Source organism: Pezoporus flaviventris, unplaced genomic scaffold, assembly GCF_033815535.1.
Source record: "Pezoporus flaviventris isolate CSIRO_AGI_PZ_B2104156 unplaced genomic scaffold, CSIRO_AGI_Pfla_v1 ptg000057l, whole genome shotgun sequence".
Lineage (NCBI taxonomy): Eukaryota > Metazoa > Chordata > Aves > Psittaciformes > Psittacidae > Pezoporus > Pezoporus flaviventris.
In genome coordinates this window covers 8,197,710-8,224,292 of record NW_026892605.1, presented here as the reverse complement: position 1 = coordinate 8,224,292, position 26,583 = coordinate 8,197,710, and the positions used below count along the sequence as shown (strand labels likewise).

Sequence of the window (26,583 nt, the reverse complement as noted above, 5' to 3'; positions counted from 1 at the left end):
TGGAGGTCATCTGGGCCAACCCCTTTGCTAAGCAGGTCCACCTAGACCCAGCTGTCCAGGACTGGACAACTAACGTGAGAACAGGTTCCAGCTTTCAAAGAGTTGGGACTAGACTAGGTATCTTCAGTAACAGTATGGAAGTGATAATGAAGAAAGACACTCCTGAGCAGAAAAGCTGCAAAACACAGTGGAGAACAGAAATTAAACAGTTACTTGTAAATACCACAAAGTGGCATGAACAGAAAAACAAAAATCTGCACCAAAAAGCACCGTGTTCAGCCAGACAAACTTCAGGGAAGCATCCACCTTGCTGCTCTTTAAATGTTTACTTTCATAGAAGTCTTGGAGACTCTGAGGGCTTTCCAGTAACTGGTAAAAAAGGGGTGCAATGGTGGGGGAGAAATAATGCATGACCTCAAAGTTTTTCAACAAGTTTTACCTGGAAAACAAAATGTGTTTGAAAAGGATAATCTTTACAGCCATTGTGGCTTTACTGCCTTCTATTTTCAATGAACATCTAGAAGCTATGACCATGTCCATTTCAAGACTTCTGCAGCTTTCCTGAGGCTGCCAGCTGTGAAACATGTTCTTAGCACACAAGCCTCGTTCCCACATTTAGCTGTTGCAAAGATCATCCTTGATTCATGTGGGATGCTCTATCATAGCAGAAGGACTTACCTTTAAACAGGACACTGAGCAAGGGGGTGATGCTGTTGATGAAGAGTCCACGGACATTGGCTGGCAAGGTGTCTCTGTTCTTCTCTAGAAAGCCCTCAGCAGTGTATTGTACCTAGAAAGAAGGGCAGCAAGTCACTAAGGCCAGCAATGCTCACATGCTTGCTGTGAAAGCCCATCTCCAGATCTTGCCCGGAGCAGCTGTTAAACTGAATGTACAGTAGCTTGCAAGTGAATTCTGTACATTGGCTCACAAGTGAATTTTGTAAATGCATATGCACCCCATTCAGATGCAAATCCTGATGAACGAAAGGCTGCGGATGGCACTGAGGCATGAGAACAACAGGAGTGCAGCATAACACTGAGACATCCGCCTCTTCTTGTTCTCTTTTCCTTCACTATGAAGTTCCATTTACTTTTCATTTATGCTTCAATTATTTTCCTTGCTCTCACCCTCCTCCCTTTGAATAGGCTTCCATCCTGTTGTCATGCATCCCCTTGTTTCTCTTGCTCTCTTCCTTTCTCATCTCAGGCTTCCCACTCTCCTTTCTGTATTAGTTATTAATTTTTGTAATGAAGAATGTCACAATAACTTAGTCAACAATGGCGAGATTAGATTATTAAATTGCATATTACAATGACTTTAATTGTCATGTCTGCCCCTGCTCCAAAAATTATTTCCAATCAATTCAACATACTTGGGCCAATTCTTTCAGAACTGTGGAAGTAAGGTTAATGTGCAGTAGTCCTAAGCCTCAAGGACTCAAGCTGTTTAGATACCACTGAATGTATAAATTAAGTGCCTCCATTTTCAAAATATTAATTACTTGCTGCTCTTACTGTGTTTCTCAGTGTTGGCAATAAAATATAAGTGGCTGCGGTAGAACTCAACAGTGCAATAGATAAAGGTAAAGCCTTTAGACTGTCCTTTGGCGCTCTACAGTGGGTGCAAGGCTTTTATTTTATAAAGGACTGTTTTAGGACTAGAGCTCCAATAGAATGGTGATGAATACAACAGACTCTTCTAATAACCAATGCTTCCCAGGGGTAGCCCCACTTCTCTCAGGGGTCCTCTATTCCCATACATTCTAATGAAATCCCAGAGAATCCTAGAAAGGCAGCTCCCTGGGAACACATCACTTCTGCAACTATTGTTGTCAGACCATACACTCCTTAACATAAAGCCTTATTTGTCACACATATTCCCCCTTCTACATACATTACAACAGAATTCTTCCTGCAAATAGTACATACTTTTCCAGCATAGTGAATGATGCTGAAGGCCAAAACATGGCCTCGGCCTGGCTGGAAGTGTAAGTTCCCCTTGAAGCTGCTGTTTAGTTTATCCACAAATGTTTTATCAGTTGCCTGCAAGAAAGCAGATTTCATAATCAAATGGTAAGGCTGCAACAGAGACCTGATCAAAGCACACTGAATGAAAACAAAGTGTTGGAAGTGTCCTTGGCTGTGAAACAGTTTTGTGATGTAGTCCCTTCTTAACTCTTCATAGGAATGCCAATGTCATTAGATTGTTCCAGATCTGGCTGTCCTGTCTCAACAGTCACACATGAGGACACCTCTGTTCATCCTGCTCTTTAAAGTCACACCCCAGCATAAGAGCTCTCTCTGCAACTCAGATATTTAATGCTATGCCCCCCCCTATTGTTTTCTCTGACCCTTATCTCATGCATACCTGTGGGAATGCACTTTGCTCATCCAGAAGGGACAGGAGTCCAAGTGGCTTAGCCAGGAGAAGATCCTGTGGGAAAGCAGACATTATACACTTTAGACATTATACATGTCTAAAGCAGTACAGGGCATCCACCCTCACCTTTGAAGAGGTTCTTCCCAGGTGTATTGCCTCCCATGATTTGAAAAAAAAAAGAAAAGAAAAAAGCAGCAAGATTCCTCTCTTGGCTGTGTAGAGCAATTCTCTTCTGTCAGTCCTCTCACTCACCAGAGTAGGTTCGTTATTGTTGAATGTGATAGTCTCCCAAGGCAGATCTTCTTCCTTATAGGCAGCCTGCTCCAGCTGGAAAATGTGCTGAAACAGAGAAAAAAGGGGTTGGAGCACCCAGAAGCCTTGGCTAGACAGCCCTTTCTTCCTGCCCTGAACAGAAGACAGATGTGTGGCTCTCTCACCTATGGCATGAGAGGCCCAAGATGGAATTGTTGTTCTGCAGGCTCATCCATAAGCCTGTCACTCACTGATGTCGGTGCATGAATAAAGCAGGAACACTTCTCAGAGTGTAAGTGTGCCCTCTCTATCAGCTTTGCTTTTTTTTTGGTCAGTGCTTGACTCTCCTATTTCCTCCTTCCCTGCCTCAGTGGATCTCCTGCCAGAGCAGAGAAGGTTGCTGCTCTCTACACTGCTTCACTGAACACCATTCTTGTCCTTACAGGCAATAGACCTGTTTTTCCCACAAGCACTCCTTTATATACCAGATAGACCAGTGCTCTGCCTTCTCTGCCACACACGGTGAGATCATCCACGTTAGACTTACATGGTTGAAGAAGTGCTGCAGCTGCTCATTGGCCAAGTTTATGCAAAACTGTTCAAAACGATTCACTGCAAAGTTTTCAAACCCAAAAATATCCAAGATGCCTAAAAGAGGGAAGATGAGCACATCATGAAGCCTGCAGACCATCTCATATCTGCATACCTCAACACCTAACTAAATCTCCTATCACCCAGCTCTTATGGCACAGGAAAACCTCACACAAGTTACCAGCAGCACCTCTCTCTCGTAACTCTGCTTGGAGAGCTAGTTAAGAGAAGCCCTGATCGCATCACTGGCTCCTCTGCAAAGCCAGTACCCCAGAACTAAAGCCTCACAGTTGTTTTGCACCAACCAACCACTCAGAGTTGGCTAAAGCCCTACAGACTTCATGCCACTGACTAGTGTCTCCAATATTATCACAGCTTTGATAATGGATCCCTGCATGCAATCTCTACAAAACCTCATATTGTGTGTTTTCCTCATTGTGGCTGAGGGATGCACATCTGAGGACACAACTGGAGCAAGGCAGGCAGAACTCACCTATCTCCCCCAGTTCCACCTCAGTATCTACGTTCTCAGCCAGCAGCTCATTGATCTTGCAAACGATCCAGCCAAATACTCGTCCATATGCCACCTTGGCAATGGAATCCCGAGCATCTGCACAGAAAGAACAGCAGCTCACTGAGGAGCTCCAAAGGAGAGCAGAAAACACAGCACACAAGCTAGCTCAATACATCCACCTCTAGAAAAAAAATCTAGTGGTTTATGAAACTATTTTAAAGATCAGATAAACATTAGGTATCTGTCTGAGTGTCCCTGACCTCTGTAAGCTCAAAAAGAGCTCTTCCATTCCAAGATCCTCACAATCTTTCTACAAAATCAGATATTGCATACTAGGGAAATTGTGAGATCTAATCTAAAACGGAAAATCTAATATGAAATGGAAAATTTCCTTTCCAAAAATGTCCACCCACTTTTTAGAATACCGAGAGACTGGCTTTTCTCTCTGCAGGTCTAGTGAATATGGATCCCCCCACTGATAAACCAAGCAAGAGGCTCCAAGTTATACTTGGAAAATTGAAGGGTTCTGTTACTTTTTAGCCCACAGCTGACAACTCTTGAAGTGCTGTGGGCAAGAGGAGGATACAACTGATGGAACATTTCCTGACATTCTAAGAGAAAGATCAAGTCAATGTGACCTACTGCATGATGGGAGATGTATGTGTAGAGAGATGCATGAGAAGACATTTGGGAAACAACTACTAATTCCCCAGTTTCAGTTTTTAACTTCATTTATTTTAAGCAATAGTCTAGAAATCCTAGGATTTTGTGATTTTTAAACTTATATTTTAAATCTTCTTTTTAACTGAACCTTCCTGTGCAGATTATCTTCGGTTATTTTGTCACTGAAAGAAAATATAACACCTTGTGCTTGCTACTTTGACATACTCCCCTTTCATCTCCCTCTGTCTCTGATTTTGCGCTACCTTATTAGCTCTGTTATTTCTCCATCTGCTACCTAAAGCTCTGCACACTGTCAGTACTCTGCAACAGGAGCCTTCCCCTCTTTTGTACCAATACCTACAGTTTCCTTCTAGGCTGGACTGAGGGAGAAAGCAAAGCTAATTGCTTGGTTTCACATTTAATGTCTGTAGTCTCCTGGAGATTAAACAAAAGCAGCTTTCATGGTCCTACAAGACAGTAGGAGACTAAATAGATAAACATTGACATACTTGTCTCTGTGCAAGAGGAATGAAGGGACACAGATAGACATCTTTGTTCCAAATAAGTTGCACATGTGTGGGAATACCCTTCCATCAGATACGGGTCAGTCTTTCTAACCAGCACATCTGCAATTCATTATGTCCCATACCTTCTGCCTGCTGCTGGGTGTGAAAACGCAGAATCTGTTCACCTCGGGTCACAGACATTGTACAAATAAGGCACTTTAACAGTTCATCTTCTTGGACTCCAAACTGACCCTGGGAGAGAGAAAATAAATGTGGACAGTCAACAGTAAACCCTTATACTACTTGTGGGGACTGCAGCTCCTTGTATCTGTCCAACACCCTGTGTAATGGGGTCATGAGTCAAGATTCAAGATACAATAAGTATTGCTGTTAGCATCTCACAGCACTGGAGTCAGTTGCGGGCTCTGAGATCTGCACTATCCCAGCAGACACCAAGCTCACTCTTGTGCTCTCTCTGAAATACTTTCTGCTTTGCTTTTCCATTGCTGCCACTTTTCACCTTCTTTGGGAGCCCTGCCAGCCCCTGCTGAGAGGTTTAATGACTTACTGAACAGCACCACACAGAGGTGACTGTGGAGATGCTCAGATGTCTGAGCTTCAGCAGACATCAGTCCGAAGAACCCACAAGAAACAGGAAACAAAGGTAACTCAAGACACAACTGAACCCTCAGTGATTGTGCTAACAGGAATTCCCCTCCTGTGGGCAAAAAACAAGGAGCAGACTTTTAAGAAGTAAGGAAAAAGTTGGCTGCAGAACAGATGTAGGTGGTTGTTTCAGGTATGGCGTAGGAGGGAAACAGGCAAAGAGATGAGAGTGAAACCAAAAGCCGAGGGTGCTGGGATTCCAAGTAGGTCAAATTAAAAAGACATAGAAAATGCAGAAAAACATTAATGTTTTTTGTTCTGTGTTGTTAACAAAGCAGGACAATGTATCCACCCATATAATAAAAATGGGATAGTCCTGGGGAATATATACTTTTTCGTCTGTGATAATGTCATGTGAAAGAGTAGAAAGTTTAATTCTGGATAACCAACAAAATTTATAGCAGTCAAGGTAGTATCTTTGGACAAAATCTGTTTAAAACACTAGAGTTCAGATACTGCACACCTGAATTTCTCCAAGGCATCATCACACTAACTAACACAGAATATCCGATTTTAAAAAGCTTGTATGAAGTCAGCATGATATCACCATATGCAAGACACTGGTTCTAGACATACAAGAAATAGAAGCTGGGAACTGTCTCTTTGGGAATGAATAGTGAACACAAATGCAGACATGGGGTTATAGCATGCATTTCTAGGAAAAAGCCTTCCTTGCTCTTCAAGGGCCCTCACACACTGAGGCAGAAACATCCTCTGCCATCTCTGGCAGGAGCAGCTCCTGCAGTCACACTGCCAGTGAGAACCAGCATCATATCCATAAGGTTTCTGTCAGCTCCGCTTGTGACTCACCGCTGAAGCCTTCAGCCATCCCCGGGAGGCTTCACTCACTTTTGCAGACCCATTGCTTTCCTCAGGCTCGAAGGTCACATTTCCCAGAGACAACACACCAGCTAAGACAGCTTGCATGTCGACTTGCTCCTAAAACATAAGGGAAATGTGACTGAAAACCTATCAGCGTGTAACGTATACAACATGAAGGCTCCAGAAGTTGCAGAGGTGAGGAAAAGGCATAGGCAGCCTGTGGGAAAAGGCTCTAAACAAAGGCTGACAGACTCAAGTGGTTTTGGAAGCAACATGGAAAATCCAGAGAGGAGAGAAATAGGACTGAGCCTCAAAACAGCAGCCAGAAACACTGTGCCTGCAGGAAGCACAGATGGAAATTAACGAGCCTTGGAACTGACCTGTTCCTGGAAGCCCACCATGTCAAGGGCATTGCACACCTCTTTGTATTTGTGCTTCCAGCGCTGAGCTACGTCCTGTGTACCAAATCGTCCACTTATGTACCTGAGAAAGCATATATCCCCCACAAAACTGTCACATGATCAGGACAACAAGTCAGTCCTACCCCAAGGAAACAAAGCAGATTACCAACAGTGGACACATGAAAGGGAAAGAAATTTCCAAGGTAATATAGCAGAGACTCCAGACCTCCCAACTTCCATGATGAGCTGTAAGATCTCTTTGTGTGGTCCCATTCAGATCCCACTCCAGCTTCCACTCAGTTGTTAACCTGTGCCAGGCTCCACAGACAGAGCCATAAGGCAGAAGCAGATGCTCCATTATGCTGCTTTCCCCTCCACCCCACATCATGAGGTAACTAGGGTCTGTTTTTGAAGTACCTGTAAAGTGAAGGATCCAACAGGCCATATATCTCTTTTTCCTCCGAAGAAAGTCCAGCAAACATGTAGTAGAAGATGTGGAAATTCCTCTCCCCAGCATCTTGTTGCACTACCCGTGACTTCTCTAACAGATACTCACTCAGCTTTGCACCTTGAACTGCACACAGGAAGGTAACAGGGTAAACTCTGCACTTGGGGACATGAAGCTGACTGAGCTGTCCCGCATCTCTTACTTGGTGATAGGAGCATGGAATGGTCTAAAATAACTTTCTCATGTGCAGCACCCTCTAGGCTGCCCAGCACCCTGGAAATGGGCTTCTCCATCTTACACATGCCTGTTCACCTCCTTTAGCAGCAACCAAGGCTCTTGGCACTGCAGAGTATTACTGATACTTCCCCTCCACTGTCATCCCCATATCCTTCCTGCACTCCCACACTGTCCATACCCAGGCCTTATAATACAGCTGTGGTTGCTCTTAGATTTTTCTTAACTGCACGCCCTACCCACTGGGTGTCAAAATTTCACTCCCCACCAGCCCTGGCTATTCAGTTCTCTCCCTCCAGTGCCTAACCACCACCCAGACTAGTAATTGCCTTGACTTACCTGTATTTTTCCGGAAACGCAGCTGTATGTATTTTCCAAAGCGGCTGCTGTTGTCATTCACCACAGTCTGGGCATTGCCAAAAGCTTCAAGCAACGGATTTACCTAAACAAATGAGCAAGCAGAACAATCATTCTTCAAGTTAAGTGATCCAATTTAACTCAGCCAGAAAAATTTAACTCTAGCATTTACTGTCCAGCATTCAGCTGGAATAGGAACCACTCCAGGAGGACTTAAGAGCACCTATTTTATCATAACTGGATAAAGGAACTGAAAGAAGCAAATATTCCAGAAGCTAAGCAGCACGAGGTTACTGAAAATAAGCACTATCAGACTGATTTGATCTCAGTAAAATCACTGACTTACTTGTTTAAAGAAAAGGCTGGTATAACGGGTTTCCACAAAGCATCTGACACGGTATCATTAGATAATCTGGCTGCTGTAACTACAACAACTAACAAGGTAAACATGGCACTCAGTATATGTAAGCATAAAACTTAGCTACTGAAATTTGTAGACAGCATAAGGCTCAGAACAGCGAATTATAAAGAACCTAACAGAACAATCAGACCAGCTTGGTAAACTGGATGCAAACAAAGTGAAATGACAATTTTTCTACATTTGAGCAAGGAATATTTGCTGAGTGGAAGAACAATGCCTCAAGGGTACATGCTGGGCAGCCTGCTGAGCAGAGCTTTACAGTAACCCAAAAGGGCTAACATAGTTCTTGAATATACCTACAGGAACCAAATCAGATGCCTATTATTTCTTCATTGTCACCTCTAATCTTTCCAAGGGCAGCACACCTGGATTGAAGTGAACTGTTTTTCCAATTGAAGAATTGCAGGCTAGCTCCAGGCACAATGTTGAGCAAACATAGCTATCCAGAAGATCAGAAGTAGCTGGGCAGTGTGGCCCAAGCAAGCTCTGTGTGGGACCAGCAGGTGTATTGATGCCACATTCCCACAGCAGAGCACAGGAATTCACCATGAACCTACAGTGGATGATACTACAGTAAAATAGTATGTCATTCTAGAGCCTAAAGTATGGCAAAACATACTAAGTTTGTGTGGCAAGGTTTTGGTAGTAGGGATGCTACAGGGTGGCTTCTGTGAGAAGCTGCCTGAAGCTTCCACTATGTCCAATAGAGGCAGCACCAGCCAGCTCCAAGGCCTGCAGCTGGCTAAGGCTGAGCCCATCAGCAATGGTGGTGGCACATCTGGGAGAACATATTTAAGAAGGGGAAAAACAGCTGCATAACTGCAGCCAGAAGAGAGGAGACCAGTGCAGAAGGAGGGCAGGAGGTGCTCCAGGCACCAGCGCAGATTCCCCTGCAGCGCATGGAGGTCCATGGTAGAGCAGAGATACACCTGCAGCCCATGGAGGCCCACACTGGAGCAGGGGCATGGCCAAAAGAGGCTGTGACTCCATGGGTAGCTCACATTGGCGCAGGCTCCTAGTAGGATCTGTGGCCCCAGGGAGACAGGAGCCCACACTGGGACAGGTTTGCCACAGGACTTGTCCCCCCACAGGGAACCCATGCTGGAGCAGTCTGTTCCTGAAGGACTGCACCTTATGGAGGGACCCACACTGGAGCAGTCTGTTCCTGAAGGATGTACCCCATGGAAAGGACCCACGCTGGAGCAGTTCATGAAGAACTGCAGCCCATGGGAAGGGCTCACATTGAAAAAGTCCCTGGAGGACTGTCTCCTGTGGGAGGGGCCCCACACCAGAGCAGGGGATGAGTGCGAGGATGAGAAAGCAGCAGGATGTGTGTGACGGGCTGACCACAATCCCCACTCCCATCCCCCTGTGCTGTTCAGGGGAAGGAGGTAGAGAAACTGGGAGTGAAGTTGAGCATGGGAATGCTGATGTTAACTGGCAATAAATTAAATTGTTATTACATTATTTTTTCCTAAGTTACGTCTGGTTTGCCTGCGACGGTAATTGCTGGGAGAGATACCTGTCATTTTCTTGACCTTGAGCCTTTTATCTTATTTTTCTTGCCCTGTCCAGTTGAGGAGGTGTTTGCTGGTCACAGGGTGTCCAGCCAAAGTTAACCACCCCAAACAGAAAGATCTCCCTGGCTGTACCTGGGAAAACACAGACTTCAAAACCTGAAAACACAGACTTTAAAATGAAGGAGTCCAAGAACTCATTCTGCTTAATCTATCATTATGATTTGTTCAAAAAGCCCCACAGCTCCTTGGGGAACAATTCAAGCAGAAATACATCAGACCAAAGAGATAAGTATGCTTCAAAATCAGCCAGCAAAGGTATATGAAAAGGACAAAGATTAACTTAGCCAGTTAGCAGGTATGTGCATGACTAAATATACATAGCCAAGTAAAGGCTGCGTGGATCCCTGTGTACCATTAAACAAAGAATTTTGCTAACAGAAGTCCTTGTTCTGCCTCAAACAGGAAATCATCTGGAAAAATGCCCCTCATGCCTTGTCACAGAGAACATGATAAACAATTGCAATAGTTTTCTATCATTTAAGATATCACTACATTCCCAGCAAATAGAATTACTGTCCAACCAACCCTTCTAATTTGTGGTCAGCTATTTCACCATCCTTACCCACTATTTTCTTATGTGCCTCATGTTTTGTTCCCTGCCTTCCAACGGTGATTCATCAGCAGGCTTCCTGAGCCTAACACAAGCTGTCTTGCAGCAGTGTGGCTTCATGCACCATCCTGTATGGACCTGTACAGACCTACCTGAAGGATCTGCTGCTCCAGCTGCGAGTTGCCTTTGCATAGGTTCATTACGTGCTGCAATAATAACTTCGTACTCTCTGTTTTCCCTGCACCACTCTCTCCACTGCCGAGAAAAAGCAAAGCAAAGCAGCTGTAAAGTGCAGTTGTTCTGCCCCTTATGTCATATTGCCCCATCACTTCAGAGTGTTCCCCCATCCAACAGTTCCACAACTTTTGCAGCTGAACTGCACATGCGAGTACAAACTCACACCACAGTTCTACACAGCAGGTCCCACAAGGTCTTAATCCCTTCCCAGGAAAATTTTTCCCATCTGCAAGGGAATACAGATATACTGCAAGCTTTTGAATAGGGGGCACATGACAGACCATTTTCTCTGCTTCTTTAAGGAAAAACTATCTAACTCTTGGAAAGCAACCTCCTTCAAAAGTGATCACATGCATCCAATTCCCCCATATGCCGGAGTTGACAGCTTCCTCTTTCTTCAATGACATTCGCCCCATCCATCTGATATCCACAATCAAGTACTGCCTCTGAGGTCCTGCAGCAATCTCAAATCTCAGGCACTTCACACACTGACATGGTTCAGCTGGCTGAGATGCAGGCACACGGCTGCAGAGCTGCCTGCAAACCCATAGTGGTGCACGTCACTCTGTTGTCACATGTGCCCAGCACCTCCGCCTCCAAGTCAAACAACAGCAGTTGGAAAGCACAGTTTCCCCGTCCTGGCAGAGGGAATGCACAGTCAGTGAGACAACGTGCCCTTGACTGACAACTTGTACCTGCAGAGAACCTCAGCATGTATGCACAGAAACAACCCCAACACGAGGAAATGCTGAAGGTATACTTGAGGGCAGGTGTCTGTTTCTACATCTGACCTTTGAGCATCTGGTGTGGCTTTACTGCTTTGTAGTTCCCAGTGACTCCGTGCTTGGGATCAAATATGTGTCTAAATACCTCAAATACCACAGGATACTTGATGTCAAGCACAGATCAGGCAATCACCATCTGGATATGCATAAACAAAATAAGACCATTTTGCCAGTTGAGAACATGCCATGCAGACAGTGCCTCTGCCCAGTGTATAAGATGTTTTTTTGTTTTCAGTGACTTCCTTCTTCTGCAAAAACACTACCAGTCAGCACTTCCATGGTTCAAGCTTGTCCTTGTAGTCTTCATCAAGCACAACAGCTTCTCCAGGTCCTGCAAACACTATCCAGCTACAGGTGTGTACTGTCCCAGGCTGTGAAGAAAAGCAAAGTAATCTCAAAGAGACCACAGTACTTTATCACAGCATACCCAGGCTGTGATTAACCTCCACTGGGGTTGGGAAGGCAAGAGGAGACAGCAGAATTTGCACCACAGGACAACTTGATTGCAATGAGCATTTGTCACCCGGGGGCAGCAGCTGTATTCAATGTCTACCTCTGAAACACACCCTCCTGACCTCCCAGACTAAGTTGGAGAGACCAAAGAGACCACAAAAAGTAGCAGAGCCTGGTGCATCCCGTTGCTGTCTGATGAACTGTGGTCTAACAGGAGTGACTTCCTCTTCCTCCTCCACCCCAACTTTGCTCATGCCAGGTAATCTCAATAATGAGTGTTTCACAACTCACCAAGAAAGCAAAACCATGAACTTCTGTGATAGTAACGTGCAAACCAGTTAATAGGGTTGACAGATGGACAAGACACACAGCCTGTGCCAGATGCACAGGCTGCTCAGACTCTCATCTCTTGAGACCTCAAACTGCCAGTGGAAAACAGACCGCTGACAAACACCCACAGGCTACAGTTCCTCCTCTTCCATCTCCCCAGACAAATACTATGACTGTTCTCCATCCCTAAAAACCCTACCAGAAGCACCTCTTCTACCTGCTGACTCTGCGGCCACCACTTCATGAGAGCACTTCATGGAAAGTGCAGGCACCGATGGCCTGCAGGCAAGGGAAATGAGCGGTGCTCAAGTGACCTCGAGGTCAGCTCCCAACCCCCCCATCACATTCAACAGGTCATTTACACACCACACATACTGAAAATACTAACAAAATGCTCAGGAGGCCAATATATAGAAGGGAATATTAACTCAAACAAGCTGGCAATTACCATTTAAACAGACCTGACATTTAAACTGTTCTTTACAACAACCAGAACAGGCAGTTAGCGTTTTGAGGCTTTCTTCTCCGTGCTGTTTGAGGCTTTCTCTGCTGGTTGATAATGTTTGAGGCTTTCTCTGTTAGCTGATGCTATCTCCTGCCCTGCACAGTGTCAGCAGAACAAAAGTGACATCATGGCGTGAAATGCTCGTGACACTGGTATGCTCTTTGGCTACAAGAGCCCACTTTTTCCCCTTCTAGTGCACAGGACCGCCCATAAAAACAAGATTTTCCTTAACCAGATTCCCAAAGGTCTTAGGGCAAAAAAAGTTTCTGTATTAAGTTCTCCTGCTCTTTGGTTACACATGGGAAGCTCCAATTTGGGAAAACAGTTTCTTTTCATTACGCATGACCTTTATTACAGCAGTTACAGTGGGAGCTGCTTTGCCAAAGAGCACCCTATGGATTTCCCCAGAGCTAATAAATCTTTCCAGTGACACATCTCTCCAGAAGCAAACCCAGCATACTCAGCTGCGTTAGAAGCATCAGCAGCTGAGTTGCTCCACAGAAGCCAGCTTTGTTTGTCACACATCTGCAACCTCCTGTATGGAAATGGGACGGGTTTGATGCGTTTCAACCACAACTCGGTTTTGACCTGCCAGTGCCACCAGAGATGAGCTTCACCTCCAGCTTCATTGCGGAGAACCCAGTAAGAGCTTGGTGGCCACCACTGGCCTCAACCTCAGCTCACACCTTGGTCTGGCTCCATCGAGCCCCAAGCCCACCATGCTGCCTGCTTGCCCCTCACCTGATGACGATGCACTGGCTGCGGGGCCCGCTGCCCCGGTGGCCCAGCATGGCATGGTAAGCCCGGCTGGCCACGGCGAAAATGTGGGGCGGCAGCGTGCTGGTCTCATGGCACAGGTACTGCTTGGAGACCTGCGGGGAAGCGGTGGCAGGCATGAGGCAAAGGGGCTGGAAGGCAGCAGGGGTCCGCAATGGCGGGCTGCGGTGGGGGCTCACCTCTCTCCCGTACAGCGGCAGCGGCTGGAAGGGGTTCATGGCGATGAGGATGTCCCCGACATCGGTCTGGCGGAGGGGGAGAGCCCGTCAGCCGAGCGCTCGCCGCCGCCGCCGCCCCCCGCCCCGGCCCCCGGCACTCACATAGACCTGCTGCCGCAGGAACCGCTCCCGCAGCCCGCCCAGCAGCGCCGCCTCGTCCAACTCCGCCAGCGCCGCCAGATCCCCGCCTAACCCGGCGGCCGGGTACCGCTCCCCGCCGGACACCATACCGCCCCGACCCGCGCCGCCCCGCGCAGCGCCGCAGAGAGCCCTCCCGGCACGGCAGGGACCGCCCCGGCCCGCCCCGGGAACGCCCGCCGGGGCGGGGCCGCCATTTGAACGCGGGGCGGTGGCAGCGGCGACCTGCAGGTAACGGGCGGCTGGGTTGAGGCGGCGGCGGTGGGTCTCGTTGTGGGCTCCGTCCGCCCCTCCGGGAGGTCCTGCCTCGGATCCGGGGCACCCTCAGTGGAAAGGCTGCCCTGGCGCGGTGGTGAGGGGCACCTCAGCGGGAAGGCCACCCTGAGGCGGTGGCGACCCGGCTTAAAGCAGGCAGGAAAGGGGGAGGACGGTCCCGCGGCCTCTCCCGCATGGTCGCCGGCCCCAGAGGCGGGCTGTGGAGCTGCCCCATGGGGTGGGTGTTGCTTCCAACACACCAAGAGTGGCTGTGCTGCCGTAATAAAAGGAGGGGTTTGGAGGATATTAAAATTCTGGTTTTAATACCAGAAATAGAATCCTAGAATGATTTGGTTTGGAAGAGAGCTTAAAGCTCATCCAGTTCCAACCCCCTGTCACAGGCATGGACATCTTCCACTAGAGCAGGTTGCTCCAAGCCCCGTCCAACCTGGCCTTGAACACTGCCAGGGATGGGGCAGCCACAGCTTCTCTGGGCACCCTGTGCCAGCGCCTCAGCACCCTCATAGTGAAGAACTTCTTCCTTATATCCAATCTAAACTTCCCCTGTTTAAGTTTTAACCTGTTACCCCTTGTCCTGTCACTACAGTCCCTAATGAAGAGCCTTTCCCCAGCATCCTTGTAGGCCCCCTTCAGATACTGGAAGGCTGCTATGAGGTCTCCACACAGCCCCCTCCAGGCTGAACAGCCCCAACTTTCTCAGCCTGTCTCTGTACGGGAGGTGCTCCAGTCCCCTGATCATCCTCATGGCCTCCTCTGGACTTGCTTCAAGTCCTTCTTGTGTTGGGAACACCAGAACTGTACACATTGCTCCAAGCACAGGGAATATTGCTAATGGGGCATCGTAGGGTAGTTAGTTGTACAGGAAGCATTCAGTGGTTTCTATTTCAAGTCTGAGAATGGAGAAGCAGGCTGGAATGCTGCTGTCCCTGTAGTATTTTCAAATCTACTCACGGGCTTTAGCCTAAATGTAATACATTTTAGAACAGTGGAAGCAGTTGTGCTTTGTTATGTGAGCAGGAGACAGTCAAACCTGGTGCATTTATTTATATATATATATATAAATATATGTGTGTGTGTGCATTTATTTATTTATTTTAATTATTATTTTTTAAAAGAAATTTGGCTTCAAAATGAAAATAATGGCAGTAACCTACCCTGGCTAAAGGTGCTCTGTGAGTGGTAGCATTTTAGTTTATTGCTGGTGAGTATTTCTGCACGCTGTCACTAAGCTCTGGCGTGGTATTACCTGCAGGGGTGCTGGGTCTACCCTGTTTGACTGAGACATGGCCTTAGCTAGGCCTGTGGTTGTGTCATGAATGACACCTCTAGAGAAGCTTCTGCTGCTATAAAATGCTGCCCATGCCCCTCACTATCCAGACTTCTGCTAACTCATTAAACAAGTCTTGATACTCATTTGATGTGAAACTTTTGTTTCAGACATTTGTTTAGGTATCAAATATCTCTGGAAGGCTGTATTTGACAAATTTCCTTCCCTAAGGCGACACATCTTCATGTATTCGTGTATCTCACCCACATAGGGATGAACTTTTGTGGAGGTAGTTCAGCTTCCAGAGAAACTCCAGGCTCCATGCCATGGCAAGTGTGCAACAGCCTGCGCTGCCTTTTGATCAAAAGGCAGAGCAATATTTAACTGGTGCTGAGCTAACACATGCGTCTTTCTCTGAGGAAGGCAGTAAAAGAGGGAGTGTTTTTCTTTGTAACAAAACATGATGCTCTTGCAGAAGAGAAGAGCAGCAGTGAAACTGGTCACTAAGTGGATAGTGTGATTCACAGCAGTTACTGAGTTTCTCTCATCTCAAACCACAAAATACTGTTAGAAAATGACAATGTAAACCACTTGTTTCTTGGAAACCTCCATGGGAAAAAAAAGCAAGAATGTGCTCTTTCTTTCTCTTTCCTCCCCAAGGCAAATCTTATGGCCGCTTTCTGCTCCTACCCACAGTACCTCTGCCACCCACTGGCTTCCTTGGGCTTACAGAAAATTTTGCACAAATAATGGGGCAAAGCACAGGAAGCAGTGGTTTGTGAGTGGGATTGCATGCTTGAGAATTATTCATAGACATATTGTAATGTACTGCTTTTGTTTTCATGGTTTGGTCTTTCTTACACTGCTCCTCTGGTTGATGTACCTGTGGGTAGGAGTGCAGAAGGAAACTGTTAACAACAGTTGCTCACAATTAACTTCCTTTCTTTCATAATAAAGTGCAGAGTTTGTAGCTCAGAATCATACCCATCTTTTCTTATTTGTCCATCTCTCTTGGCTCTTCAGGGTCAGTTACCTTTCTGTGTATCAGCCCTGAGGTTGTCATGAGTGACTTGCCCCTGCTGTTTATGGCTGGAGCAAACACTGTGGAAGAGCAGAGGGCTCGCTGGGAGAGGAAGCGCAGCCGGACAGCCAAGGAGCTGCTGGAAACTGAACACAGATACCTTGAGCAGCTGGATTTGGTGGTCACAGTAAGTATTTTAGTCCCTTCTGATACGTGGGTACCTTCAGGCAGCATGTTCTTATTTGTGTTGTCGTGGGGAAGGTCAAGAGCAAGACTGAGACATTTCTACTGCATGGGACAACATGGGGCTGAAAGTTGGTTTTTTTTGTTGTTTCTCTTTTACCTCCTCTGTAATATCCAGTAGCTCAGGGTACTGGCCCCATGGCTTTGGTCTGTACACAGACACAAATCAAGTTGCAATCAGTTTTGACTGTATAGGGGACTCATCTTAAGATGCCTGAGGTGTATGAAATGTAGGTGCACAGACAAGACAAAGACTGATAATGAACAACGTGGTGAAAACTGGATGCATCTAGGAATACTGAAATAGACTCTTATTAGTGCTATAGTACTGTTCCACATGTTTACAGTTACAGTCAAATTTACCAAGAAGGATTACATCTGATGACAGAGATCTTACGTAGGATTCACAATATTCAATTTCCTTTCGAGCTAGAGAGAGTGCAGGCTTCAGCTTCTTGCTTCTGCTGTGTACCATGAATAACATTTGAGGGATCTGTGAATTCTACCTGTTTGAAATTCTTTCTTTTTCCGTACTTAGTTTTTTGTGACAATTTTAAAGGCAAAAGGGACACTGAAACCTGCTGTGTTGGAAACCATATTTGGACCCCTGGAATCCATATGTTCGGCCAGCCAGTAAGTGAACACACTGATGTGATTCCTGTAATTATATGGGGAGGACCCTATATTGATGAGAAAGAAAGATTTCAGGAAATAAAGCTACCACCTTGTAAAACAGGCATTCACTTATAGCACTGCTAGCCTTCGTGGCACTTGCAGGTGTACCCAGGAAGCTGCTGATCTGTATCCACATATCTGGATGTCCAGTTGCTCTCTGGATAATAGTTTAAACCCAGTAAGTCTGCTCTGTGTTATTTTTAAGCGATGTTTTCTTTAGTTTACTCTGTGACAACCAAGCATGTATTTGGCACATAAACCAAGGTGGAGGCTGACAAAGAAAGGTCAGAACAGAACTGAACCAGAGGGAGCTGTGAAAACACCATCAGTAGTGTACCCCTCATGGGCTCTCATTGCTCCTTGTGCAGTGTTCTGGCGCTTCACCTGGAGAGAGGGAATCTGGGACCAGGACTGGAAAATTTCTGTCAGAATCTGGAACTTTATGCCCACTACATTGAGAATTTGGAGCAGGCAAATAAAACTTTGAAGGTAAATATCTTCTTTATTTTTCATGTACTTTCTTCCTTCTGTCCATTCTGTGAAACAGCTATATCCTTCCCTTTTTCTTCTGTTTCTGGAGTGAGCAGCTTTCTTTCCTTTTTCTGGGCTGCTGCTATTTTTCTCAGTCTTTCTGCCATAATAGAATGGTGAAAACTCTCCTGATGTAGAACTTCAAATTTTTGAATCTTTTTTTAGATGTCTATGAACCTATGTGTGTGCAAACACTGAGCCCACCTTTCTCAGAGTTCTGTATTTATCCCCACTCCTCCTTGACTGTCAAACCTGGAGAGTTTGCAGTGGGAACACTACAGGACAGTGATCTCTTTCTGGAGAATTATCGGGTCTTCTAGTCTTTCCCACTACCATTACCTGTATTCTAACTGGGATTTTCTTTTCCTTCAATTTTTTTTCTATGATAGAAGAAAAAAAAATTCCTTCCCACTTACCTTTCCAAATACAACCTGTGATTCAAGAGATTTCAGAAGGATGTATTTTTATTTCAAAGTCCTGACAGCTGTATCTGGAATTTAAAACACCCGACTTACAGTTTTTGTCTGTGATTGTTCCTAGCTGCAGTATGTACTGGGATGTTTCCCTTCTGTCTGTTTGCATGCATAAATTCCCACTTTTGATTTCTCAAGAGAAAAGGCCATTTTGGATACTTGCCTTTAGGTGATGGGGAGCAAAGATTGCTTTGTCTTGAAAGGAATGGCAGAACCACAGGCGTACTCCTTGTTTTCCTATCTGAGTCGACCTTCCCTTTTTTTTTTAATTTCCATTTCCTGAGTATACTAGCTGTGCATGTATTCTCATTAAATGCAGCAGGTTTATACTGCCATGCATATATGAAAAGGGGATATCACTTCAACTACTCACTGGAAATGGTGGCCAGGGGAAGGGAATGGCCACAAAATAAGTTGTTGGTACTTCTGTCTTGTACTGGAGTTCTAAACTCTAACAGTTCCAAGCTCTGGTGCAGACTAGAGCACATAATTCTCTTTATAGTCTGAAAGCTATATCCCTTTTATGCCACACACAGGAGCAATTGAGGAAAAATAAGTCATTCCGACGGTTTAAGAAACTCCAAGAGGCTCGACCTCAGTTTCAAGGGAGGAGGCTAGAGGATCTGCTTCCTTTGCCCCTGCAGAGGCTGCACCAGTAAGTAAACAATTCTGAGTCTTCAAGATGTTAGTATAAGGAAGGAAAAGGGAACATAACAGTATATTGGTTGCTATGAGAGGTGAAGTGCTTAATGTGTCTCAAAATCCGAGCATACAGACAGCAATAAAACAGACCTGAAGACATGCCTGTAAAGTGGAGTCAGTATACATGGAAGGGAGATGACATAGAGAGGTAGCTGCATTCAGTGCTGGCTCCAAAGCCATTCATCTAGCTCTTGGGTAGAAATGAAATGGAGGCTCTCTATCATCTTGATAAGCTACTGAATTAGGCCCTGAACAAAGGCAAGCTTCTAAAGTGCTGCAGAAGTAGTGCTCTCTGCTTTTGTGTGGGTTGCTGACCTGAAACTTGTGACTTCTCCCTTGTAAATTGTTACTTTTGGAGAGAGGTAAGATTAATGAGCTAAACAAGGAAGGTTTTTCCCCCTCCCTGGTTTTCAGGACAATATGCTTTTCTCAAATTTGGTACCTATTGCAGTTATCTGAGCCTGGACAGACCCAGCCTTGATTGCTGTATTCTGCCCCTTGAGGCATCATCTCCGCTTTGAAGAGGCAAGCTGCCTGCACAAGGGTAGTGCTCCGTGCATTCAAGGACAGCTCTTTCTTGGTGAGAGTATGAGTTGTACAGAGCAAAGGTAGTTTCCTGGCAACCCAGCTGCTGCTACTATAGATCAAGTAGCTGCTCTTAAGCATGGCCTTAGCTGCACTAAAGCAAATTTGAGAGGCTGAGAGCCTCATTTCTTTGAAAATAATTAGAAGTGAGAGTACAACAGTCCTTCAGGTAGCTTTACGCAACCTTTTTAATCAGCTTGGCAGATACAAATTCTGCCTTTTGCTTTTCCTGTAATTCTTTGGAACCTTCCTTTAATTTGTAAAATAGCAGGATGTTTGTTACTGTTCAACTGTTTGGAAAAATTATGGCTTTTTAACAGAAGGTCTAATTTTTTCATTAGTCAACTCTTGTGTTCAAGTGTTTTTGAAACCCTGTTACATATACTGCAGGTCATATGAGTTCTGCCAGTTCATGAATCTATTCAATGTGATATTTCTTCTGTCAGTTCAGACTGAAAATAACTTGACTTTTATTGAGAGAAAGCATTTGCAGAGATCTGATGCCTTCTGGTAAAGACTGGAGAGGAAAAAAGAAAAAGGCAGCTCCTAGTTCTTATAGAAATGCCTTTATATTCTTCTGTGGGTAGGAGTCATGGTATGAATGCTACTATTCAGACATTAAAAAAAAAACTAGTTCAAAGGGAAAATTGACAGTTATTGAAGGCATTTTTATGTGAATTCTAAGAAAGTCTCATGAACTTCAATAATATGTGAGGTTGCTTTTATCAGATTCCCAGGAAATGCCTAAGGTTGCAAATGTATAAAATACTTGGGTTAATTTAGTTGATAACTTTGAAGATGAAATGAATGTAATTGAAGAATTATGACCAAATATTGGTTGGTTAGGCTTAGAGGTGTGCACTCCATCTCCTGGTGGAGGGTTGTGCATCATTCTGTCACTAATAGGAGATGCTGCTGATGCTGGTATCTTTAGGTGATATAAACCTGCTTTCTCTCTCTTAGGTACAAGCACTTCCTCAGAGACTTGCTGGAGAATACGAACCCAGACAGCCCTGAGTACCAGAAACTTGCAAGTATGATTCTACCTGTAGATACTGGCACTTTGATCTGTGTTAGCCTCCTTGCTAATAATACTTGAATTCTCATCTTCTGTCTACCTCCACAGGAAGAAAAATCTTCCTCTCTCTGAGATTCTAATAAGTTACTATTTCCCTTCTCTATTTCAATCAAGGTGTCCCTGAGAACACATTGGGAATAAAAGTGTAGTGTAACTGACTGGGTTAAGTGGCCTATGGGTTAGGTCAGAGAAATGGCAGCTCTTTTTTTTAACTGTGAGGGTGGTGAGACACAGGAGCCTAGGGACCCTATGGATGTCCAATTACTGGAAGTGTTCAAAGTCAGGTAGGATGGGGCTGTGAGCAACCTGGTGTTGTGAGAAATGTTTCTGCCCATCACAGGGCATTTGGACTACATTTTTAAAGCTTCCTTCCAACCCCAACTGCTTTGTGAATCTTGGGCATGTGCCTCGATTTTCTATAGCAGTTCATGACCTTCATGCTGTATTTACTAGCAGTTAACACCACTTATAGGCATTTTTCCTGTTTCTGCATCCAAATCCAGGAAATTATTCATCTGTCTAATGTTTCGTTGTCAAATAAATGTTGGGGTTTTTTAGAACTGCAGAATTGTTAGTGGGAGTGAGGCCTCTGGAGGTCATCTAGTCCAATTCTCTTGCTGAAATTACTGAATAAATTTATTGTTGATACTCAGTTTACAACATTTGCTCCTTAATTTCATTTTATCTTTTCCCAGCAAGATAGATAAGCGGTAAGATGTACTCACTTGTGATAACCTCAGAATATGCTGCTATAATTTCAGAGGCTGTGAAATCTGTTTCTGAGGTATCTCAGTGGGTACAAGACATCATTCATAAGAGAGAGAACTCATTGCAGCTACTTCGCGTTCAGAAACTGCTGAAAGGAGAGAAGATACAGATTTTGACTGCAGGTGGGCCTTACTGTTTTTATGCTGCCAAGATAGAGATATGTTTGCCTTCATGTCTGACTCAACTCATATTAACCAGTTTTACCCTTTTACCCAAATTCCATAGATAGGGGATGAAGGAATATAACTAATAATTCAAGCACTTTTTTTTAAAGTCAGCAATTTTTGAGTAAGGATAAGCAGCAGCTTAATTGCCTGACATTCAGATAGGGGGTGCTGATAATATATAGTTAGAAAGTTTATAGCAGGACTCTAAGGAGGTCAGGAGTGTAAGTCCTGGATGAGAATGAAAAACACACATTAAATGATTTTTGAAGAGTGTAAGAAGTGGTGGTGTCCCTACTCCACAGCATGAGCCATAGATTCATGAGTGTCAAGAGCCCAAGGACTTTGGTAGTTTTTACGTTAAGGTACAAGCTTCATAGACTTCTGTTCACACTCTTCACATAAAGAATCTTCTTTTATCTGCAGGGTTAAGCTGTTCCTAAAGTCAGATTGTTTGTGTTAATAGCTGAGATATATAAAGTGATATCTAATTGGTTAACAAGTTTATGACCTCTTGTGCAACTGGGTGCTCTTCATGCCCAGAGCACACTCCAAGCTACTTATGAAATATTGTGAGAAAAGTGCCCAGTCTGGGCAATTATGAAATGGTGACTTGGTGCTTTGCCAGTTCTCTCAGGAAACACTGCTATTGCAGAGGTATTCTAGAAAGAGTGCTACAGCTGGACAGGAGTGTTAAAGTCACTGTGTGTAAAGATCTCTAAGGCACACCTCCAGGTAGCTGTGAATGTGTCTGTAATTCATACATGTGGATTTCTGCATGAAGACATCCACTAGTGGGATGGGTGAGACAATCAGAAAGGTGAAAGTAAGAAAATGTGTGGATTGAGATAAAAGTAGTTCAACAGATAAAGCAAAAGCCACATGCACAAATAAAGCAAAATAAGGAATTCATTCACCATTTCCCATCAGCAGGTAGGCATTCAGCCATCCCCAGGAAAGCAGGGGTCCATCACATATAGTGGTTACTTGGGAAGACAAAATTTCATCACTCCAAACATCCCCACTTTCTTCTCCTTTCCCCAGCTCTTTATGCTGAGCATGACATCATAAGGTACGGAATGTCAGCTGGAGTCAGCTGTCCTGGCTGTGTTCCCTTCCAACTCTTTGTTCACCCTCATCCTGCTCACTGATGGGGTGGGGTGAGGAGCAGAACAAAACCTTCAGGCTGAGCAGTGCTTACCCAGCATTAACCAAAACATGCCTATATTGTAAATGCTGTTTTCAGCATAAATCCAAGACAGCCCCATACCAGCTGCTATTTGTTTGAAGAAAATTAACTCTATCCCAGCCAAGCCAGTATGGATAGAATAAGAGAATATTTATCAGAGGTTACCATTCTCAAAGATGCTTAGTCAATGGGCAGATTAATTTACAATTCTTCTTCTCTTTCTTCTTGGAATACTTTTGGTGATGCTAGATGAAAGTGAGCTCATACAGGTGTGCTGTGCTTATACTCAGCATGAGCATGTGTGTGGGTGCCTGTGCACATTGGGGTAGTGCTTAAGTAAAAAGGTACATCAGTTATCCTGAATGACAGAACTAATAAGATAACCCTATAACAAAATACCCAACACCATAACAGTATAGCTAGACCAGAGACGGCCATCATTTGAAAGCTTTGGCCATCATTTGAAAGTCCACATTTTTGTCTCTGACTATTGTGAGATGTGTAGTAAGGCAAGTATTGAGAGTCTATAGACACCTTTCCGTTATCTGGGACAGAGAATTGTGATGGCCGTGTTTTCTGTTAGCTGGGGTAAAATAGATATTATTGGATGTAAGAAGCAGAAAAGTAAGAGGCAGCTGGGGCTTGGTAGTTTTGGCCCAGCTTTCAAGAAGCAAGCTAGCTTTTACCAACTGTTACCATTTCATCCTGTTACTAGGACAATGCTATAGATTCAGATAAAAGGGGTGGCTTTGGAGTTAGGTGTCTCCCATTTTGCTGTGTCTCTGAGACATACTGCTCCTAGTGAAAAGAGATCCTGCTTTCCTCGCTGCCTTCCACATACAGGGCAAACACAGTCTTAGCCAGAACCGCATCCTTAACATAGCACATTGTTCTATTATCCCTAGCTTCCACAGGGATATTTCCTTCCCCTCCTTTCACAAGAATTTCTTAAATTGTGTGCCCCTGGGATTTCTAAGCATGAATCTGTATCCCAAAACTTCCAACACAGACCAGCTCAGACTGTTTGCCAGGGAGTCTGATCATAACCTAGGTTGAAGGAAAACAGTTCCTAGTCCAGCACTATGCTGCTAACACCTTCCTTCCATTTGTTTTTTAAACTTGGACTGATTCCTGCACCTCACCTTTCTCAGTTTCTCATTCATATAAGAGGAGTGGTTCCTGTGGAGTAAACTAAGCAGGAATTCACTTGCCTCTGTGTCCTGGAGCTGTAGCATACTAAGACAAAATCTGTAACTGAAACAAAATTATGTTGTTTTCTAAAGGTACTTCTTAGCTCAGCCAGAAGGTGAGGCCCAGAAAACAATGGCTGAAATTCCCGGTCAGGTGTTTTCCAGACTAGGCAAGATGGCAATACCTTATTATGATGGCTAAAGATTTTTAGAAATATTCTTACTGGCAAGTGTCTTTGTGGTTCCCTTAAGTTAATGGCTGTCTTGTACAATAATCCTCCTCACTAGATGCACTGCTTTAATTATTCCATGTTCTGTAGATGCCATTTTTGTATCTTACAAAATTGCTGCTTACACCTAGGTTTATCAAACTGTTTTGACTTTTTCCCCTGTCAATTTCTCTGCCTTTTGTTTTAACGCAAATCATTTCATGGGTAGATGACTCTTCTAAGATGGCTTATGTTAATTTATGGCTTATGTTAATTTAAAGGCATGCATATCATTTCAAACTATGTTTTTGTTCTGGTCTCTTTACACAGGCTTGCATATCATAATTCGTCTTAATTAACACAGACATAACTTCATCTGCTTCTCCTATACTACGTTTTGGGCTGGTAACTGCTTCCGCATGGGTGTTGTCAGTTGCCATACTTGATATTCAGCGCCTTCTAGTGGCTGAAATTGTTGTAGAGCCTGGTAACCTACAACCGTGGCTCATTGTATTCCTGTTTGTCTCATTACATCAGTTTTTTTGCCTTTTTTTCTGACAACTGTTTTCTGTTTTTATTTCCCTCGCATGTCTAGGGCGCTGGTATGTCCGGGAAGGCTGGCTTTTGGTGGTGCCTTCGAAGGGAGAAGAACTGAAGCGCAGGATGTGCTTCCTCTTTTCTGATATTTTCATTTCAACAAAGCCCTGTCACCCACTGCACCCACTGAATTCAAACAAACTGGCATGCCAGGCTGTCTACCCACTTCACCAGTGCATAGTGGATAAGGTGTTTGGTCACACAAAGAGCCAGGGAGGGCTCCTCAGTGTAAGTATTCCTGCTTCTGCCTGGCAGAAACATTAATGGAGTCAGGCATGCAAAGTAGGTCTCTAGCTGTTTCAGCAGCAGCAGCACTGAGATGAAGAGGGTGGTGACAACGTAAGTGCAATGAACTAGTATGGGTTAGGGCAGCTCTTCTCTCTTGTGTGATGTAGGTCTTTTTCCCTTCATGGCATAGGCCATCCTGAGCACTCTGGGGTACAGATTGCTGGTTACTTCACCTAGGTCGGGTGAGGAGGTCTGATAAGACTCTGAGGTGCCCTCATAAGAGCCACATTTTGGGAAGACAGTCCCTCAGTCACATGACAATGAATATGTAGCATTACACTGACTGTGAAGAGAATGCAAAAAGATGTGGGTATTAGCTCAGCAGATATTGCTTGTGCATCTAACTCTGAGGACTGAAGGGTCTTTCACTGGGACTGATGCCCTGGGTAAGGGTTTCCAGGTCAGGTCCTCCTGGGTTACAGTATCTGGGGACTGTTGTTAATCTCATTCCTTGTGAGCTACGACAAGAAAGACAGCAGGCAGGCTGTGATCTGTACATGGTGGTATTGGAAGGACCCCTAGGGGCAGTTTGGAATACGACAGAAAACTGGATAAACGGCTGCGAAGACCTATGTATGCCCACTTCCTAACACTCTGTTAAGTCAAAATCAGCTGTTGTCTGTGGCTGCAAGGAAGGCACAAGGCTGGCAATGGCTCTGTACTGGCCTCTCACAGTACCAATGCTAAATTCTATCTGGCAAAGAAGATGGGGGAATCAACATGCAGGGCAGAGTTGAATTCAGTGCTGATAGCTCTGTTTTTATCAGAGCTGCTGCCTTAGTAAGGAATGACACAGGTGACACCAGATTCTGTTTGCCTTTCAGCTTTCCTTTCCACACAAGACACTGTTGTTGATGTCCAGTGACCAACAAGATATTAATGACTGGTATCAGAGTCTTGCAGCTGCAGTCAGGTAGGGCTCAATTTTCCAAGGGAGAAAGGGGCTGAGGGAAGGGGGTGGAACATAAAAATGGTCTTATGGACTTGTGTATTTGCATGTATTACATGGTTATGAGGCTGACAGAGAAGACCTGGCTCTAGCAGCTAGGGTACAAAGGAATACTGGGAACAGATTTCATGTATGAACAGTGAACTCCCCTTTGTTCTTCCTCTACAGGCAGCTGAAAGCCTGACCCACTCGAGTAGAAGACAGACTGCCAGGACAGTCGCCTCTCTTTGTAGAAACCTACACAATCTTAGGAAATGTTCAAGGACATATAATAAGAGAATGCATTTATAGGGACTACCACTGTGCTTGTGAGACTGAATGAATGCTTTGTCAACTGTCCTAATCTTAACACAGATACTGAAAAAAATAGATATGCACACTGAGGATTTGTATATAAAAAATCTGTATCATGACTTTTCCCCAGTTTAGCTTACAAGCTTCTAGCTCTTCTATGCTTATTCCCCACCCCTCTTACATTATTAAGGACAAGCGTGAGAAAGTCTGACTTGCTTTCCCTCATTAAATATTTTTATCCATCTGTGTTTCTAAA

At 44.7% G+C, this 26,583-nt stretch overlaps 2 protein-coding genes and 1 long non-coding RNA gene across 6 annotated transcripts in view; 1 reads left to right on the top strand and 2 right to left on the bottom strand.

Annotated features, from left to right (window-relative positions):
* Positions 1-13,982, bottom strand: part of LOC133277597 (unconventional myosin-VIIa-like) — a 26,305-nt gene extending 12,323 nt beyond the window's left edge. Inside the window, exons 1-15 of one of the 2 annotated variants that reach the window (XM_061469566.1) lie at positions 13,793-13,982; positions 13,652-13,717; positions 13,437-13,567; positions 10,538-10,640; positions 7,817-7,919; positions 7,213-7,369; positions 6,775-6,877; positions 6,383-6,511; positions 5,050-5,158; positions 3,717-3,833; positions 3,180-3,280; positions 2,633-2,719; positions 2,369-2,434; positions 1,930-2,043; positions 679-790 (exon numbers count right to left, since the gene is read on the bottom strand). In XM_061469566.1, the coding sequence (XP_061325550.1) occupies positions 679-790; positions 1,930-2,043; positions 2,369-2,434; positions 2,633-2,719; positions 3,180-3,280; positions 3,717-3,833; positions 5,050-5,158; positions 6,383-6,511; positions 6,775-6,877; positions 7,213-7,369; positions 7,817-7,919; positions 10,538-10,640; positions 13,437-13,567; positions 13,652-13,717; positions 13,793-13,918 (1,624 nt within the window). In that variant the 5' untranslated portion in view covers positions 13,919-13,982. The remainder of the gene's footprint in view (positions 1-678; positions 791-1,929; positions 2,044-2,368; positions 2,435-2,632; positions 2,720-3,179; positions 3,281-3,716; positions 3,834-5,049; positions 5,159-6,382; positions 6,512-6,774; positions 6,878-7,212; positions 7,370-7,816; positions 7,920-10,537; positions 10,641-13,436; positions 13,568-13,651; positions 13,718-13,792) is intronic. The other variant, XM_061469568.1, reaches the window with a different exon arrangement.
* ARHGEF39 (Rho guanine nucleotide exchange factor 39) lies at positions 13,936-26,583 on the top strand. 3 transcript variants are annotated; one of them, XR_009746256.1, is made up of 11 exons: positions 13,936-14,059; positions 16,395-16,579; positions 17,174-17,268; positions 17,679-17,799; positions 18,851-18,969; positions 20,565-20,635; positions 21,441-21,569; positions 24,795-25,024; positions 25,215-25,261; positions 25,909-25,997; positions 26,202-26,583. XR_009746256.1 is itself a non-coding variant. In XM_061469569.1 (10 exons), exons 2-10 carry the CDS (start codon positions 16,433-16,435, stop codon positions 26,215-26,217), a joined length of 1,017 nt encoding a protein of 338 aa, XP_061325553.1. In that variant the 5' UTR covers positions 13,936-14,059; positions 16,395-16,432; the 3' UTR covers positions 26,218-26,583. The 3 variants fall into 3 exon arrangements, 2 of the variants coding, with proteins under 2 accessions (XP_061325553.1, XP_061325554.1); XM_061469569.1 differs by lacking the exon at positions 25,215-25,261; XM_061469570.1 differs by lacking the exons at positions 13,936-14,059; positions 25,215-25,261 and adding an exon at positions 14,225-14,321.
* LOC133277599 (uncharacterized) lies at positions 15,432-22,553 on the bottom strand. The gene is made up of 3 exons (XR_009746257.1): positions 21,971-22,553; positions 16,405-16,538; positions 15,432-16,254 (listed from the first exon to the last, which is right to left on the bottom strand). It is a non-coding gene; the product is annotated as an uncharacterized LOC133277599 (long non-coding RNA).